The sequence below is a fragment of the Diceros bicornis genome, chromosome 19 (assembly GCF_020826845.1).
Source record: "Diceros bicornis minor isolate mBicDic1 chromosome 19, mDicBic1.mat.cur, whole genome shotgun sequence".
NCBI classification, from domain to species: Eukaryota; Metazoa; Chordata; class Mammalia; order Perissodactyla; family Rhinocerotidae; genus Diceros; species Diceros bicornis.
Genome location: NC_080758.1, coordinates 3,798,881 through 3,812,700, shown reverse-complemented (window position 1 = coordinate 3,812,700; position 13,820 = coordinate 3,798,881). Strand labels below are relative to the sequence as shown.

General features: G+C 38.8%; 1 protein-coding gene across 1 annotated transcript in view; it reads left to right on the top strand.

Moving 5' to 3' along the window:
- The window catches only part of CDH26 (cadherin 26), a 51,219-nt gene that overhangs the window by 6,454 nt on the left and 30,945 nt on the right, over positions 1 to 13,820 (top strand). Inside the window, exons 2-5 of the mRNA XM_058563406.1 lie at positions 69 to 125; positions 1,113 to 1,217; positions 2,973 to 3,134; positions 13,001 to 13,148. Of these exons, the coding sequence (XP_058419389.1) occupies positions 69 to 125; positions 1,113 to 1,217; positions 2,973 to 3,134; positions 13,001 to 13,148 (472 nt within the window). The remainder of the gene's footprint in view (positions 1 to 68; positions 126 to 1,112; positions 1,218 to 2,972; positions 3,135 to 13,000; positions 13,149 to 13,820) is intronic.

The window sequence follows — 13,820 nt, the reverse complement described above, 5'->3', positions numbered from 1 at the left end:
TTCAGGCAGTTTCTACCTGATTCTGATAAGTATATCCCCTACTAATTAATGTCATTTTTATTTTTAAGGTCAACATCGTCAACAGCTTCCAACAAGGAAATGATGATCTTACTAATCAAACAAAGGTGGGGTCAAGGAGTCAGTTTCTTATTAAACCAAGGGAGACTACACTTTACGTAGAGACTGGATTGCATTTCGAGTTTTTTAGTGCCCTGTCAATGTTTGGTTGGCAGAAAATAAATTAGTAACTACATGTGGCCTTTTAGAATCTTGAGGGACTTCCAGAGAAGTCCTACAAACCTACAGTGCTAGCCTCGAGGTTTACCCATGCTATTTTCTTCTTTATGGAACTGAAATGTGGTGGACTTAATATTTCCCCGTGTGTGAGTGTGGGAGGGCACAGGGATGCAGTCGTGCACCACCACCATCGCGAGGTTTTGCCATGTCCTCATGCTGCCTTATGACTATTTCCTTCCTATTGTTCTTGTGATCAACTCACTTTCTAATTAAGTAATTTTTAAAAACTTACATTTTTGTGGATAAAAATCAGTGGCTAGAAATCAGCTTCACTTGTAATAAACAGATGGTAACTGTAAAAAATATATGTAATACAAACAAAACCATGTTGTTAAATTCTATCCATATTCTCTTGCTGACAAATCTCTGACCCTACTGTCTGAGTCTTAAGTCTTTCTGTCTCTGTTACAAGAGAGATTAGTAGACAGGGAGCTTTTAAAGACCTATCAGCACTGAATGGAGACTTTCTCATCAACGATTTCAGAAAGATGAGAGAACAAATAGAGAGGGAATAACTTTCTCATTCATTCAACAACAATTTGCATATTCGCTATAGGACAGGTATTAGCATATAGTAGGCAATGATCTTTAATGCTATGTCTGCATAGCCCCTAAAATTGTCTTATGAGCCATGTAAAATCATTGGGTGGCACATGCCCCACAGTTTAGAAAGATTGTAGTCGTTAACAGAACAGGGACTTTCAATTTCTAAGCACCAGAGACTGTTGTGAGGATGACAAGGGGATCAAGTGCTAGACAGTGCCTGTTAGCTTCATCCCCATCCTCCTCCTCCTCACTGCTACTATAATTTCCAGGGAGAGAGCCACCGGCCTCTACAGCGATCCAAGAGAAGATGGGTTCTCACCACCTTCGAGCTGGAGGAGGAAGACCCAGGACGCTTTCCCAAACTTGTTGGTGAGGTAAGGCAGCTACTCCCAGGGAAAGGCCCCCCTCCTCGTCTCTGATTGAGCGTGCCTCTTTTGGCAGGAGGATTACGTCTTGAGAGGCTATGCGCTAGTGCGGCCAGTAGTGAAGTGGTAGGAGGAACCCTCCTCTGGGGCTCGAGATGCCTGGGTTCTAAAACCCACTCTACCTCCACCTGAGGATGTGACTTTGGGCAAGTCACTTCTGCGTGTGTGTGAGCGCTGAGAAAATCAGAATCACGTATGGCAACAGGCTGGTCGGTTCCAGCCTGCAGGCCTGTTTTATTTGGCCTATGCAGAGTTTAAAAAAAAAAAAAATTCGTTATTTAAAAATAAGGAAGATTGCGGTTACCAGAGGCTGAGAGTGGGAGAAAAGGGAGATTTTTAAAAAAAGAGAGCGAAAGTAGAATAGTGGTTGTCTGAGGCTGAAGGGGAGGGGAGAATGGGGAATTATTGTTTAATAGGGACAGAGTTTCAGTTTTGCAAGACGAAAAGAGTTCTGGAAATGGATTGTGGTGATGGTTGCATAACAATATGAATGTACTTAATACCACCGAACTGTACACTTAAAAACGGTTAAGTTGGTAAATTTTATGTTATGTGTATTTTACCACAATAAAAAAAATTGGAAAAGATAAGCGAGACTGTATGTAAAATCCTGCACTTCTAGAGACTTTTTAAAAATTGGAAGACCTGACTACATGGAACCTACATTCCCACATGGCAACAATTAGATGGGGCTTGAGTTACGTCATAATTCTCACCTCTCTCTATTGCCTCCCTCAGCTGAGGTTGAGTATCAACTGAGGCACCAAAGAAGTCACATGGTGGTGTTGGAATGCCAGAGTTTTTATACTTGGCCCATGTCGTTCATTTCCACTGCCTTCCTGACCCCAGTGGGCCTTTGAATTATATACTGAGTGATTGACGTTCTATGATTCCTAGGAAAAAAAATAAAAAATAATTCATATTTTTGCAACATTTATAAAAATAGTACGTGCCTACTATAAAAAACATCTCCAGAAAGTTTTCAAGTCTCAGTGGTTAAAAGTGTATAATCCCAAGATTCAGGGGGACTCAGTGGGTTCATATTCCAGACGTGCCTCATCCTTACTCTGTAAGTTAGATCTCCTTTCTGTCTCCTTATCCGTACAATGGGTCAATGGTAGCGCCTACGTTATTACAGGGTGGTTTTAAAGATTAAATAGGTTAGGGCAGGTAAGGCGTATATAAGCTGCCTCATTCTCAGCTCTTTCTAGATGTTAGCTGTTTGATTATTACTCCTCTTTCCCTGGAGGGATAACCAACATCAACAAGTCAGATTGTATTCTTTCAGGTATTCCTCTGCAGAATTACTAGTGTGAGTCTGTACTAAGTAAGTGGGATCACACTTGCATGAGTTTCTGCCAGTAGCCTTTCTTGTTTAACAATGCCTATCTTTCTGGGGCAGTCCCTGTGAGTCCTGGAAGGCTGGAGTCCAGTGCTAGGCAAAGGGAGTGGCACCACTATACGATTCTTTCCATACTGATGGACATTTCTGTTGTTCCCAATTTTTCACTATTACAAAGCAAACTGCAGCCGTGTTCCTTGTTCCTTCATCTTTGCGTATCTTTATTTCTTTAGGATAAATCCTCAGATGTGCAATTGCTTGGTATGAGTCTTTAAAAATGCCTTTTAATCTTAGCCTCGGTATTTGATATGTACAGTGCTTTACTCTCATCCTCTTTTTATCCTCATTTTTTCTCCTTCCAGCTGTTCAATGATATGTCTAATAACATGTCGTTGATGTATTTAATCAGTGGACCTGGTGTGGATGAATATCCAGAGATTGGTTTGTTTTCTCTAGAAGAACATGAGAATGGAAAAATATATGTTCACCGCCCTGTGGATCGGGAGACCACACCATCTTTTATGGTACCTAAAATTTGATATATTGTAAGCTTGGGTTTACTGTAAAGCTCTTGCAGGAATATTGTATCCAGTAAGCATTATTTAAGCTGGCTGTGTGCCAGGTCCTGGGAGATGGATATCTCATGCACTGTGGCAAGCTTTGGAAGCACACATGGGAGACAGATCAATTTTGTAACGTTGTTTTAGAGTTCTAGACTTTGACTTTGTAATGATTTGTACAATCTATATGAGCTGCTACAATCTTTGTAATGATTTGTACAATCTATATGAGCTGCTACAATCTTTGTAATGATTTGTACAATCTATATGAGCTTCCTTCTAATGACTTGATATCGCAACACGATAAGGACGTCTGAAAGTATTTGGGGATAGAGCTACAGAATATTTACAAAAGGGGCTATTTAGTTTCGATGAGTCACAGTTGGAACCTATGGAGAGACACTACAAATAGACTTAATGGGTAGCCTAATAACTGATGAATGAGGAATTACATACCTGATGACAGTTTCTTATTGTGTGTCCAGGTTCTTTGTGATTTCATTACCCCAACCCCATGGTCTACTATGCTGAAATTCCGGTTCTAAACCAGGAAAGGAAATTATAAAGGAAAATGCCCCAAACCACGTGGTATATCTCATTACCAACCTAGCCTTACAGGGGTTCTTAGCAAGTCAGCCTTTGTTCTGTTTTGACTTCTGCTGGAAACTAGGCTTGATTCTCAGGCCTGCTTGGCTATACATTAACCCCTTCAGGATGGGAAGACATTGCTTAACATCTGAAAGAAATAATTTATATAGCTTTTCTCCAATGATCTCAAAATATTTATGTGCATCATAAAATATATACCCTTAACTCACTGACAGGCTCAGAATCTCTCATTCTTAAGCAGGCAAAAATTCTCCCCAAACTCAAAGGCTTGCAAAGATGACTCTCTGGGTCTTCTCTATCCACTAAACCCTTGCCCCTCTCCCCAGAATTTGCAGGATCTGTTAAAAAGAAGGAATAAAAAGAAGGGTAATAGGTGGAACCCTGGGGCAGCACTTCTCAATCTTTATTGAGCAAGCGGATCACTTAGGGATCTTGTTAAAATGCAGATTCTGTTTCAGTAGGTCTGTGGGTGAGGGTGGGGGGGGTGCAGCTGAGGTTCTGCATTCCTAACAAGCTGAAACCGTGAAACTTCTAGAAGAAAACATAGGCAGTATGCTCTTCCGAATCAGTCTTAGCAACATATTTTCAAGCACCATGTCTGACCGGGCAAGAGAAACAGTAGAAAAAATAAACAAATGTGACTACATCAAACTAAAAAGCTTCTGCACAGCAAAGGAAACCATCAACAAAACAAAAAGACAACCTAACAATTGGGAGAAGATATTTACAAACCATACATCTGATAAGGGGTTAATCTCCAAAATATATAAAGAACTCATGCATCTCAACAACAAAAAAACCAACAACCCAATTAAAAAATGGGCAAAAGATCTGAACAGACATTTCTCCAAAGAAGATATACAGATGACCAACAGGCACATGAAAAAGCTGTTCAACGTCATTAACTATCAGGGAAATGCAAATCAAAACTACAATGAGATATCACCTCACTCCCGTTAGAATGGCTATAATTAACAAGACAGGAAACAACAAGTGTTGGAGAGGATGTGCAGAGAAGGGAACTCTCATACACTGCTGGTGGGAGTGCAAACTGGTGCAGCCACTATGGAAAACAGTATGGAGATTCCTCAAAAAATTAAGGATAGAACTACCATACGATCCAGCTGTTCCACTGCTGGAATAGTTCCAAAGAACGTGAAAACACCAATGCGTAAAGATACGTGCACCCCTGTGTTCATTGCACATTAGTCATAATAGCCAAGACTTGGAAGCAACCTAAGTGCCCATCAAGGGACGAATGGATAAAGAAGATGTGGTATATATACACAATGGAATATTACTCAGCCATAAGAAACGATGAAATCCAGCCATTTGTGACAACATGGATGGACATTGAGGGTATTATGCTAAGTGAAATAAGTCAGAGGGAGAAGGTCAAATACCATATGATCTCACTCATTAAGTAGTAGACAAAAACAACAACAAACACATAGAGACAGAGATTGGATTGGTGGTTACCAGAGGGGAAGTAGGGAGGGAGGAGGGCGAAAGGGATAATTAGGCACATGTGTGTGGTAAAGGATTGTAATTAGTATCTGGGTGGTGAACATGAGAACATGATGTAATCTATGCAGAAATAGAAGCATAATGATGTACACCTGAAATTTATACACTGTTATAAACCAATGTTACAGCAATAAAAAAAAAAAAGACTGAGTTGGAAAGGGAAAATGTATGACTTTTTTCTGTATAGCAATCTTATCCATTTATATCAAAATATGCTCAATTTCATACGATACAAATACACTCAAGAAAATCCATCCTTTTTATTCCTCATAATAATTATTTGTTGATCTTTATCCCAACACAGTCATCTTTGCCTACTTATAACCTATGCATATAAGTGATTTTGCATTGTGTTTGGCATTTAGGATCTTTCTGTACGCTCATTTGTGTTTAAGAGTATAGATCTCGCGCATGTAATTTCAAATAGCCATATGCTAAAAAACCCTTTCCAACTGTAGAATATATCCATGACATTTTCTTTCTCCATTGTGATTCTGAGCTCCCTGGAAATTCTTAGCATCTTGCCAAAGAATAAACAACACTTATGCCTCTCAGGCATCTTACAGAACTAAAGGTCTCAGATGTAGCTTTTAAGATAATAAATGGAATATAAAATAATAAACATAAAACAAACATATGGTTGTTGTTTTTAAGTGGAAGGATTACAGTTGGCCTGGTTTCAGAGCCAAAAGTCAGGGTGATTAAGGAGCAAAGAGCTGCCAGCACAGTCATAAATTATGGAAGAGCATGTAGAAATGGTGTGTGAGAAAGCCAATTTGCTTGCACAGAAATTTAAAAATGTATGTTGGAGTCAGTCCCGAAAGCAGACCAGTTCAGTAGTAGTCGCATTGCAGCATCCTTTGTCTTGTAGGGGGAGAGGGGAGAGCCGAACCGGAGTAGACTTGGGGCCAGGCCACCATTTTAGGATGTCTAGTGGGACCACCAGCGTGGATGCCGATGAGTGAGCAGCGAGTCTGCAGGGAAGGAGGCCCAAGGAGGCGTGTACAGCAAAGTAGAGGAGAAGACCTTGTGGGCCCTGAGGAAAAGGGGTAGAGAGATGCTGCCTGAAGCTATCAAGGTCCTGGGATGCCCGTCTGGTGAAGCTGCCTGCTCTGCGCTCTGTGTGGCTATAGAGGGAAGTCTGAAGAACTGGCTGACGGCGCAGCCAAGTCTACACCTAATAGGACTTGAATCTAGGCTGCTCTGCCTCCAAGCTGAGAGCTGGACAGCCATGAAACCTCTCAGTGGTGCAGAGCGGAGTGATATGGGTGCCTCCATCTAGGGCTTCTGCAAGAAAGAAAGGGCTCGGCCCAGTCGTGGTGTCTTCCCCGGGCCTCAGTGAAGCTTCTGCTCCTGGAATAAACCTCGTGCTTACTCAGCATACCTGAGCAGGACTCTGTACCTGGCAACCTGTTGACCCCCGAGAAACCAACGTTCCCAGTGTAAAGGGTCGTCTGCCTTGAGAGTGCTTTGAGGCAACATTCATCCCCTTCTCTTCTTTTTCTGTAACTCTGAACTTCTGCCTGGCTGCGGACTCTTTCCCCACAATCTTCTCAGCCTTCAACAAATAAAATCACTATTTATCCTAAGCAATGAGAGATTCAATAGCAAGTCAGATTAGACTTACTTTTAAAAATATGTATATAGTTGCTCACTTTTTATTTTACAAGTAGGGACTTTTAAAAAAATTAATAGACTATTTTTCAGCATCGTTTTAGGTTTAGGAAAGTACAGAGTTCCTATATACCCCCACAGTTTCCCACTTACCCCCACAGTTTCTCCTATTATTAACATCTTGCATTAGTGTAGTCCATTTGTTACAATCGATGAGCCAATATGCTACAATATTATTAACTAAGCCCATAATTTACTGTAGAGTTCACTCTCGGTATTGTGCATTCTGTGGGTTTTGACAGATGTATAGAGACATGTGTCCACGCTTGTCGTAGAGACATGTGCCCGCACTTGTATTGTCGTACAGAATAGTTTCACTGTCCTAAAATTCCCCTGTGCTCCGCCTATCCATTCCTTCCTTCCCCCTGAGCCCATGGCAACCGCTGATCCTTTTACTATCTCCATAGTTTTGCCTTTTCCAGAATGTCATATGGTTGGAATCCTACATATGTAGCATGTTCAGATTGGCTGCTTTCTCTTAGCATTATGCACTGAAGTTTCCTGCATGTCTTTTTATCGCTGTATAATACACTGTTGTCTGGATGTACCACAATTTGTTTACCCATCCACCTACTGAGGGATATCTTGGTTGCCTGCAAGTTTTGGCAATTATGAATAAGCTCCTTTAAAAATTCACATGCAGGTTTTTGTGTGGACATAAGTTTTCATCTCCTTTGGGTAAATACTAAAGAGTGCTATTGCTGGATCATGTGCTAAAAGTATGTTTAGTTTTGTAAGAAACAGCCAAACTGTCTTCCAAAGAGGCTGCACCATTGTGCATTCCCACCAGCAATGAGTGAGAGTTTCTGTTGCTTATCTCACTTTTTAGGTGTAAAATTAATAAAAGCATCTTACGAAAATTTAAATAATACAAAGTTCTATGAAACAGGCATTAAAAACCTTGCCCTCACCCCCAACTTTCCCCTCTGGTCTGATTCCACAGAGGTGACCACCTTACATCTATATCCTTCCAGGCATTTTTACTATATATGGCCAACATATAAAGGTTTAAAATTTATTACAATTTTATGAAAATTAAGTATTTAACTTAAACATTTTGATCTAGTGCAAGAACAGTAATTTCTCTGCACAGACAGCCTCTGAGTTGCCCCTGCTGACATGACATGAGCATTTGTAACCCTAGATAGATGCTCGCTTTCCAAGGAGCAGGGCCATTTTCGGCTCCCTCTGATGTGGTCACTGAGTGACTTAGCTGTTTCTTCTCCTCTAAGGTAAATGACTGAGACAGTGGTGCCTCTCCTCTTAAAATCTTGGTCTTAAAGAGCTGATTGCTGGTGCTGATGTGATCTTATGGAAACATCCCCACAGATGGAAATGAAGTGATCCACTTGAAGAAGATGCCTCTGAATATTCTCAGAAGTAGACTTAAGATTGTTGCCTTTGCTAATATATTTTTATTTCTAATATTTTTGTATGCCCTTGTAGCTTCCCATAATCATTTGCAAAAAATATGGCCTCACACCAAAATATATGGTAATGAGGGGGTATAATTGGCTTTCAAGGAGACAAAATGACCCTGGGTTTCCCACTGGCATCTCAGCGTTCATTGCATGCATGCACGCCAATTTTAGCACCTGCTCAGAGCAGAATGATGGAAGCATCTTTGCAGCAGAGATCATGTGAGAAAGGCTTGCTCTCTCAAGATGCATCAGTTTTGATACATCTCCAGCAGCTCCAGAGAACGCTTTTCTTTCTCTGCAAACAATCACTAGTCCTTAGTGCTACGAGGTATTGCTATTTGCAAAAAACAATCAAGGCTTTTGTTGTGATTCCGACAGCTTTTGTTTGTTTGTTTTCACATATAATGGCTCTTTTGTATAAGTATGGGTGATAACGCATTTCCTGAATCTCTTAGAGTCATGTTTTGGCTGAAGTAGAATGAATGTGGCCCACTATCTCTCTGCTTTCTGTTATGGTCTCTGTGACTTTCTGATCACAACCAAGGGACATAAACAACGCCTTGTGTGATCGTGATTCCTCCGTCAACAGAGCCTTCACTACAATTGTTCCTTTGTCAACAGCAATTGCATGGCTCATTTCCTTTCTGCTTTTTCATTCCATAAATATTTCTTGAATCGAATTCACTATGAGGTGAGTTTTGTGAGACTCAGAAATCTCCCTGCAAGCTACCAAAACAGAAACTTTTACACTACCACACTGTCAAACTTAAAAAGACTTCTGGTTATTTCCTCATGCCCATGTACAAAATAAAGGAATCATACATTTATTTATATTACCAAGCATTTTGCATATGTGAAATATCTCTCAGGACAAAAGATTTTTAGTAACATGCTTTCTACAAGGAACTTGAGGTCTAGGAGTCATAGCTTTGGCAAATCTCAAAAATCCGTTATTGACAAATACAACAATGATTGGGTATCTATAAATTATCATCTCACAAGCTTTTATTTACTTCTTAGGCCTCATAGAATCAAAATGTGCTCGTCATATCTAGATTTGATGTTTGAATGATGGGAACAAAGCGTATTTTGATATACTGTGTTTTCATTACCATTTGGTTTGAAATGTTTCCTGATTTCCATTGTGATTTCTTTTTGACCATAAGTTATTTAGAAGTGTTTTGCTTCTAAATTTGGGGTAAGAACCCCAAACTTAACTTGGGGTTTTAAGTTATCTCTTTCTTAATGATTTCTAGCTTAATATACTCTATGTGGTTGTGATTTTTTGAAATTTGTCAAGACTTGCTTTGTATCCTAGCATATGATCAATTTGGTAAATGGTCAATATGCTCTTGAAAAGAATGTGTACACTGCAGGGTTCAGTACACTTTTATTTACGGCAACAATCACATCAAATCTGTTAATTGTGTTTAAATCTTTGATATTCTTACTGATTATCTGTTTTTGTTTATCTGCTTGTTCTATCAGTTTCAGAAAGAGGTATGTTAAAATCTCTACTTCCCATTTTAGTTCCCTTTTAGCTTTATATATGTTGAGGCTATATTGTCAGGTGCATGCAAATTTAGAATTGCTATATCACATCTTCCTCATAGATTGTGCCTTTTATGATTTTCTTTTTTTTTTTTTGTGAGAAAGATCAGCCCTGAGCTAACATCCGTGCTAATCCTCCTCTTTTTGCTGAGGAGGACCAGCTCTGAGCTAACATCTATTGCCAATCTTCCTCCTTTTTTTCCCCAAAAGCCCCAGTAGATAGTTGTATGTCATAGTTGCACATCCTTCTAGTTGCTGTATGTGGGATGTGGCCTCAGCATGGCCGGAGAAGCGGTGCAACGGTGCGCGCCCGGGATCCGAACCTGGGCCGCCAGTAGCGGAGCACATGCACTTAACCACTAAGCCATGGGGCCGGCCCTTTTTATGATTTTGAAACATCCCCATTTATCTCTAGTAAGACTTCTAGCCTTAAAGTTTGATATTTTGATATTTGTAGCTAGACAACTAGATAAGCTTCTTTTGGTGAGTCTTTGAAAATCAATCTATCTATCTGTCTATCATCTATCATCTATCTATCGTCAAAGACTAACCAAAAGGATCTCATACATACAGAAAGCATTATATATATACTTTTACCTTCAACTTTTCGACCTTATCTCTTGTAAGCAGCATATAGTTGTGTTCTGTCTAATTTTGTTTTTTAATTGGTATATTTGGTATTTTATGTTTAATATAAAAACTGATAGGGCCGGCCCCATGGCTTAGCGGTTAAGTGCACGCACGCTCCGCTACTGGCAGCCCGGGTTCAGATCCCAGGTGCGCACTGACGCACCGCTTCTCCGTCCACGCTGAGGCCGCATCCCACATACAGCAACTAGAAGGATGTGCAGCTATGACATACAACTATCTACTGGGGCTTTGGGGAAGAAAATAAATACATAAAATTAAATTAAAAAAAAAAACTGATATATTTGTGTTAAATTTATCCTCTTATTGTTTATTTTCTCTTTGTTCAACTGTTCTAGGCTCTTTTCCCTCTCTTTTCTTATTTTTTTAAATTAATTATTTTTTATTATTCATTTTTTTCCTCCTCTATTAGTCACTTATACATTCTTTTACTGTTCATTTAATGATTACTCTAGAAATTGCAACATTCATTCTTCACTTATCAGATTTAATATAAAGTATTTTTATAATTTCTTGGACAATGCTATGACTTTGCAACCCTTAATGGCATTTACTCCTTCCACATGTTGTGAGTATTTTATTTTTTAAATTTGCATAAAGTAAAATCTATGCCTTTTGGCGTCCAGTTTTGACAAGCGCAGCATTGTATAACCACCACCACAATCAAAATACAGGACAGTTCCGTTACTCCCAATATTTCCTTATGCTTCTCCTTTATAATCAAACCCTCCTCTAACCCTTAACCTTTGATAACCAGTAAACTGTACTCCATCCCCACATTTTTACCTTGTTTACTGTGCCATATAAATGGAAGCACACAGAATGTCACTTTTTAAGTCAGGATTTTTTCACTTAGCGTAATGCATATGAGATTCATCTATGTTGTTGTGTGCATTGATAGTTTGATCCTTTTTATTGCTGAGTAGTATTCCATTTTATGGATGTATGACAATTTATCAACTCATCAGTTGAAGGACATGTGAGGTCTTCCCAGTTTTTGGTGACAAACAAAGCTATGTAAGCATATGGGTTTTTATGTGAACATAAGTTTTCCTCTCTTTTAGGTAAATACCTAGGAGTGCATTTGTTGGATCATATGATAAGTCTATGTTTAACTTTATCAGAAACTCCTAAACTATTTTTCAGAGTGACTGAACTATTTTGCATTCTCACTAGCAACATATAAGAATTCCAATTGCTCTGCATCTTTGTCAGGTTTTTCATGTTAGCCATTCTAATTGATGTGTAAAACTATCTCATTGGGGTTTTTATTTGGATTTCCCTAATGACAAATGATGAATTATTTGCCATCTGTATATCTTCTTTGAAGAAGTGTCTGTTCAAATCCTTTGCCTATTTTTAACATTTGACAGGTCACAGGAAATAAAATTAATAAGTAAAAATCAATTGTGTTTCTGTATATCAGCTATGAATAATCCGAAATCAAGATTTTAAAAACAATGCCATTTACAGTATCACCAAACAAAGTGCTTAGGTATAAATCTAAAATATGTGTGGGATCTGTTTGCTCAAAACTATAAAACACTGGTGAAAGCAATCAAAGAAGACCTAATCGAATGAAAAATGTTTATGGATTGAAAGATTAAATATTAAGATGGAAATTCTTCTCAAATTTATCTATAAATTCAGTGCAAACCTAATAAAAAGTCTAACAGAAATTTTTATAGATATCACAAGCTGATCCTAAAATTTATATGGAAAGGCAAACCAACTCGTGGTTTCATTGACTTTACTATTTTGCTATTTTCCATTTTATTGATATATGCTTTTATCTTTATTATTTTCTTCTGAGTTTAATTTGTTCTTTTTTTTTTTTTTTTAACTTTCTTAAGAAACTAAAGATAGAAGCTTAAATTATTGATTTGAGATGTTTTGAAAGGAAGGACTTCTCCCAGGCATGTTTGAGATGAATTGACCTTCCTTATTCAAGGACAGAAATAACAGCAGTGACCATTTAAGAACCCGCCTTGTATCTGTAGCTGTGCTAGTTACTTTAAATATTTACTTTCCCAAGAACTTGTAAGTTTCTGCTGTCTGTGATGTTTCAGCAATATTTATTAGTGTGTTTATTTCTCGTTACAACACTAATAAGATAAAAAACTGAGGCTCGTAAGCAACTGGCTTATGTTTACCCGGGTGGAGAAATGGAGATTCAAGTCAGTGCATTGCTCTGTTCTACAAGTGTTTATTGAGCACCTAGTCTATGCCAGCACTGTGCTCAATCCCTGGGGTCACACAGAGAATGAGAGCGATATGACCCCTGCCCTCAGGAACTATCAGTCTAGTGGAGGAGACAGACTGAAACACTACATTACATTAACGGTTATCTGTCGTCAAGTAAATGATTCTGCAACATTAATATAGTTCTCTGCTTCCTAGGTTTATTTTGATGTGATGAATCGCCTAACAGGAAAAATTGTGGACAAATCCTTGATTTTCAACGTTAGGATCAGTGATGTGAATGACCATGCACCCCAGTTCCCTGAGGAGGAATTTGACGTCAGTGTGAGAGAGGACCACGCTGCAGGTGTGTGTGCCGGGCTGCAGGTTTCCTTTCCCCTCTGTACCACAAAGCTTTCCTGCTTCCATACTGATGGGGCCCTTGCTCCTAGTTGTCTGCAGGGAGACATTTCATGGTTCACATCGCAAAGGTCACAGGCCCTGGCTTAGAGCGAAATGCTTTGAGGTCTGCAAGCCTCACCTCCTATTGGCAATAAAATGATGTGGAAATTGTGTCTGTTGGAAGAGCTGATATGTAAATACCAATCTAAAACAAAGCCAAATGCAATGATGGAAAAAGGCAGAGCTGGGTGGTGAGTTCCTGAATCTCTCTGCGAATTTCTCAGCTGTAATATGACAACAAGACAGCATCTAAAGTTCCTGAGTTACGGATTCTGTGAGTCTTTACATCCAAACCACTCTTAGTAGAATGCGCATCTATTTAATAACAAAAAAGCATTATTCATTTTGTAAAATAGTATTTGGATAATTTGGAAAAATTCCAAGAAATGAAAAGACTGAAATAGAAAGCATCTTCAATACTACCAATTAGAGATAAGTACCATCAATGTTTTAGTTTATATTCTTTCAATATTTTCTTTGCATTTTATATGTGTGTATACACACACCATATATTATATTTACATATGTGTATGTATTCACAGATTTTTATATATAATTACAAATGCATATTTGTGTA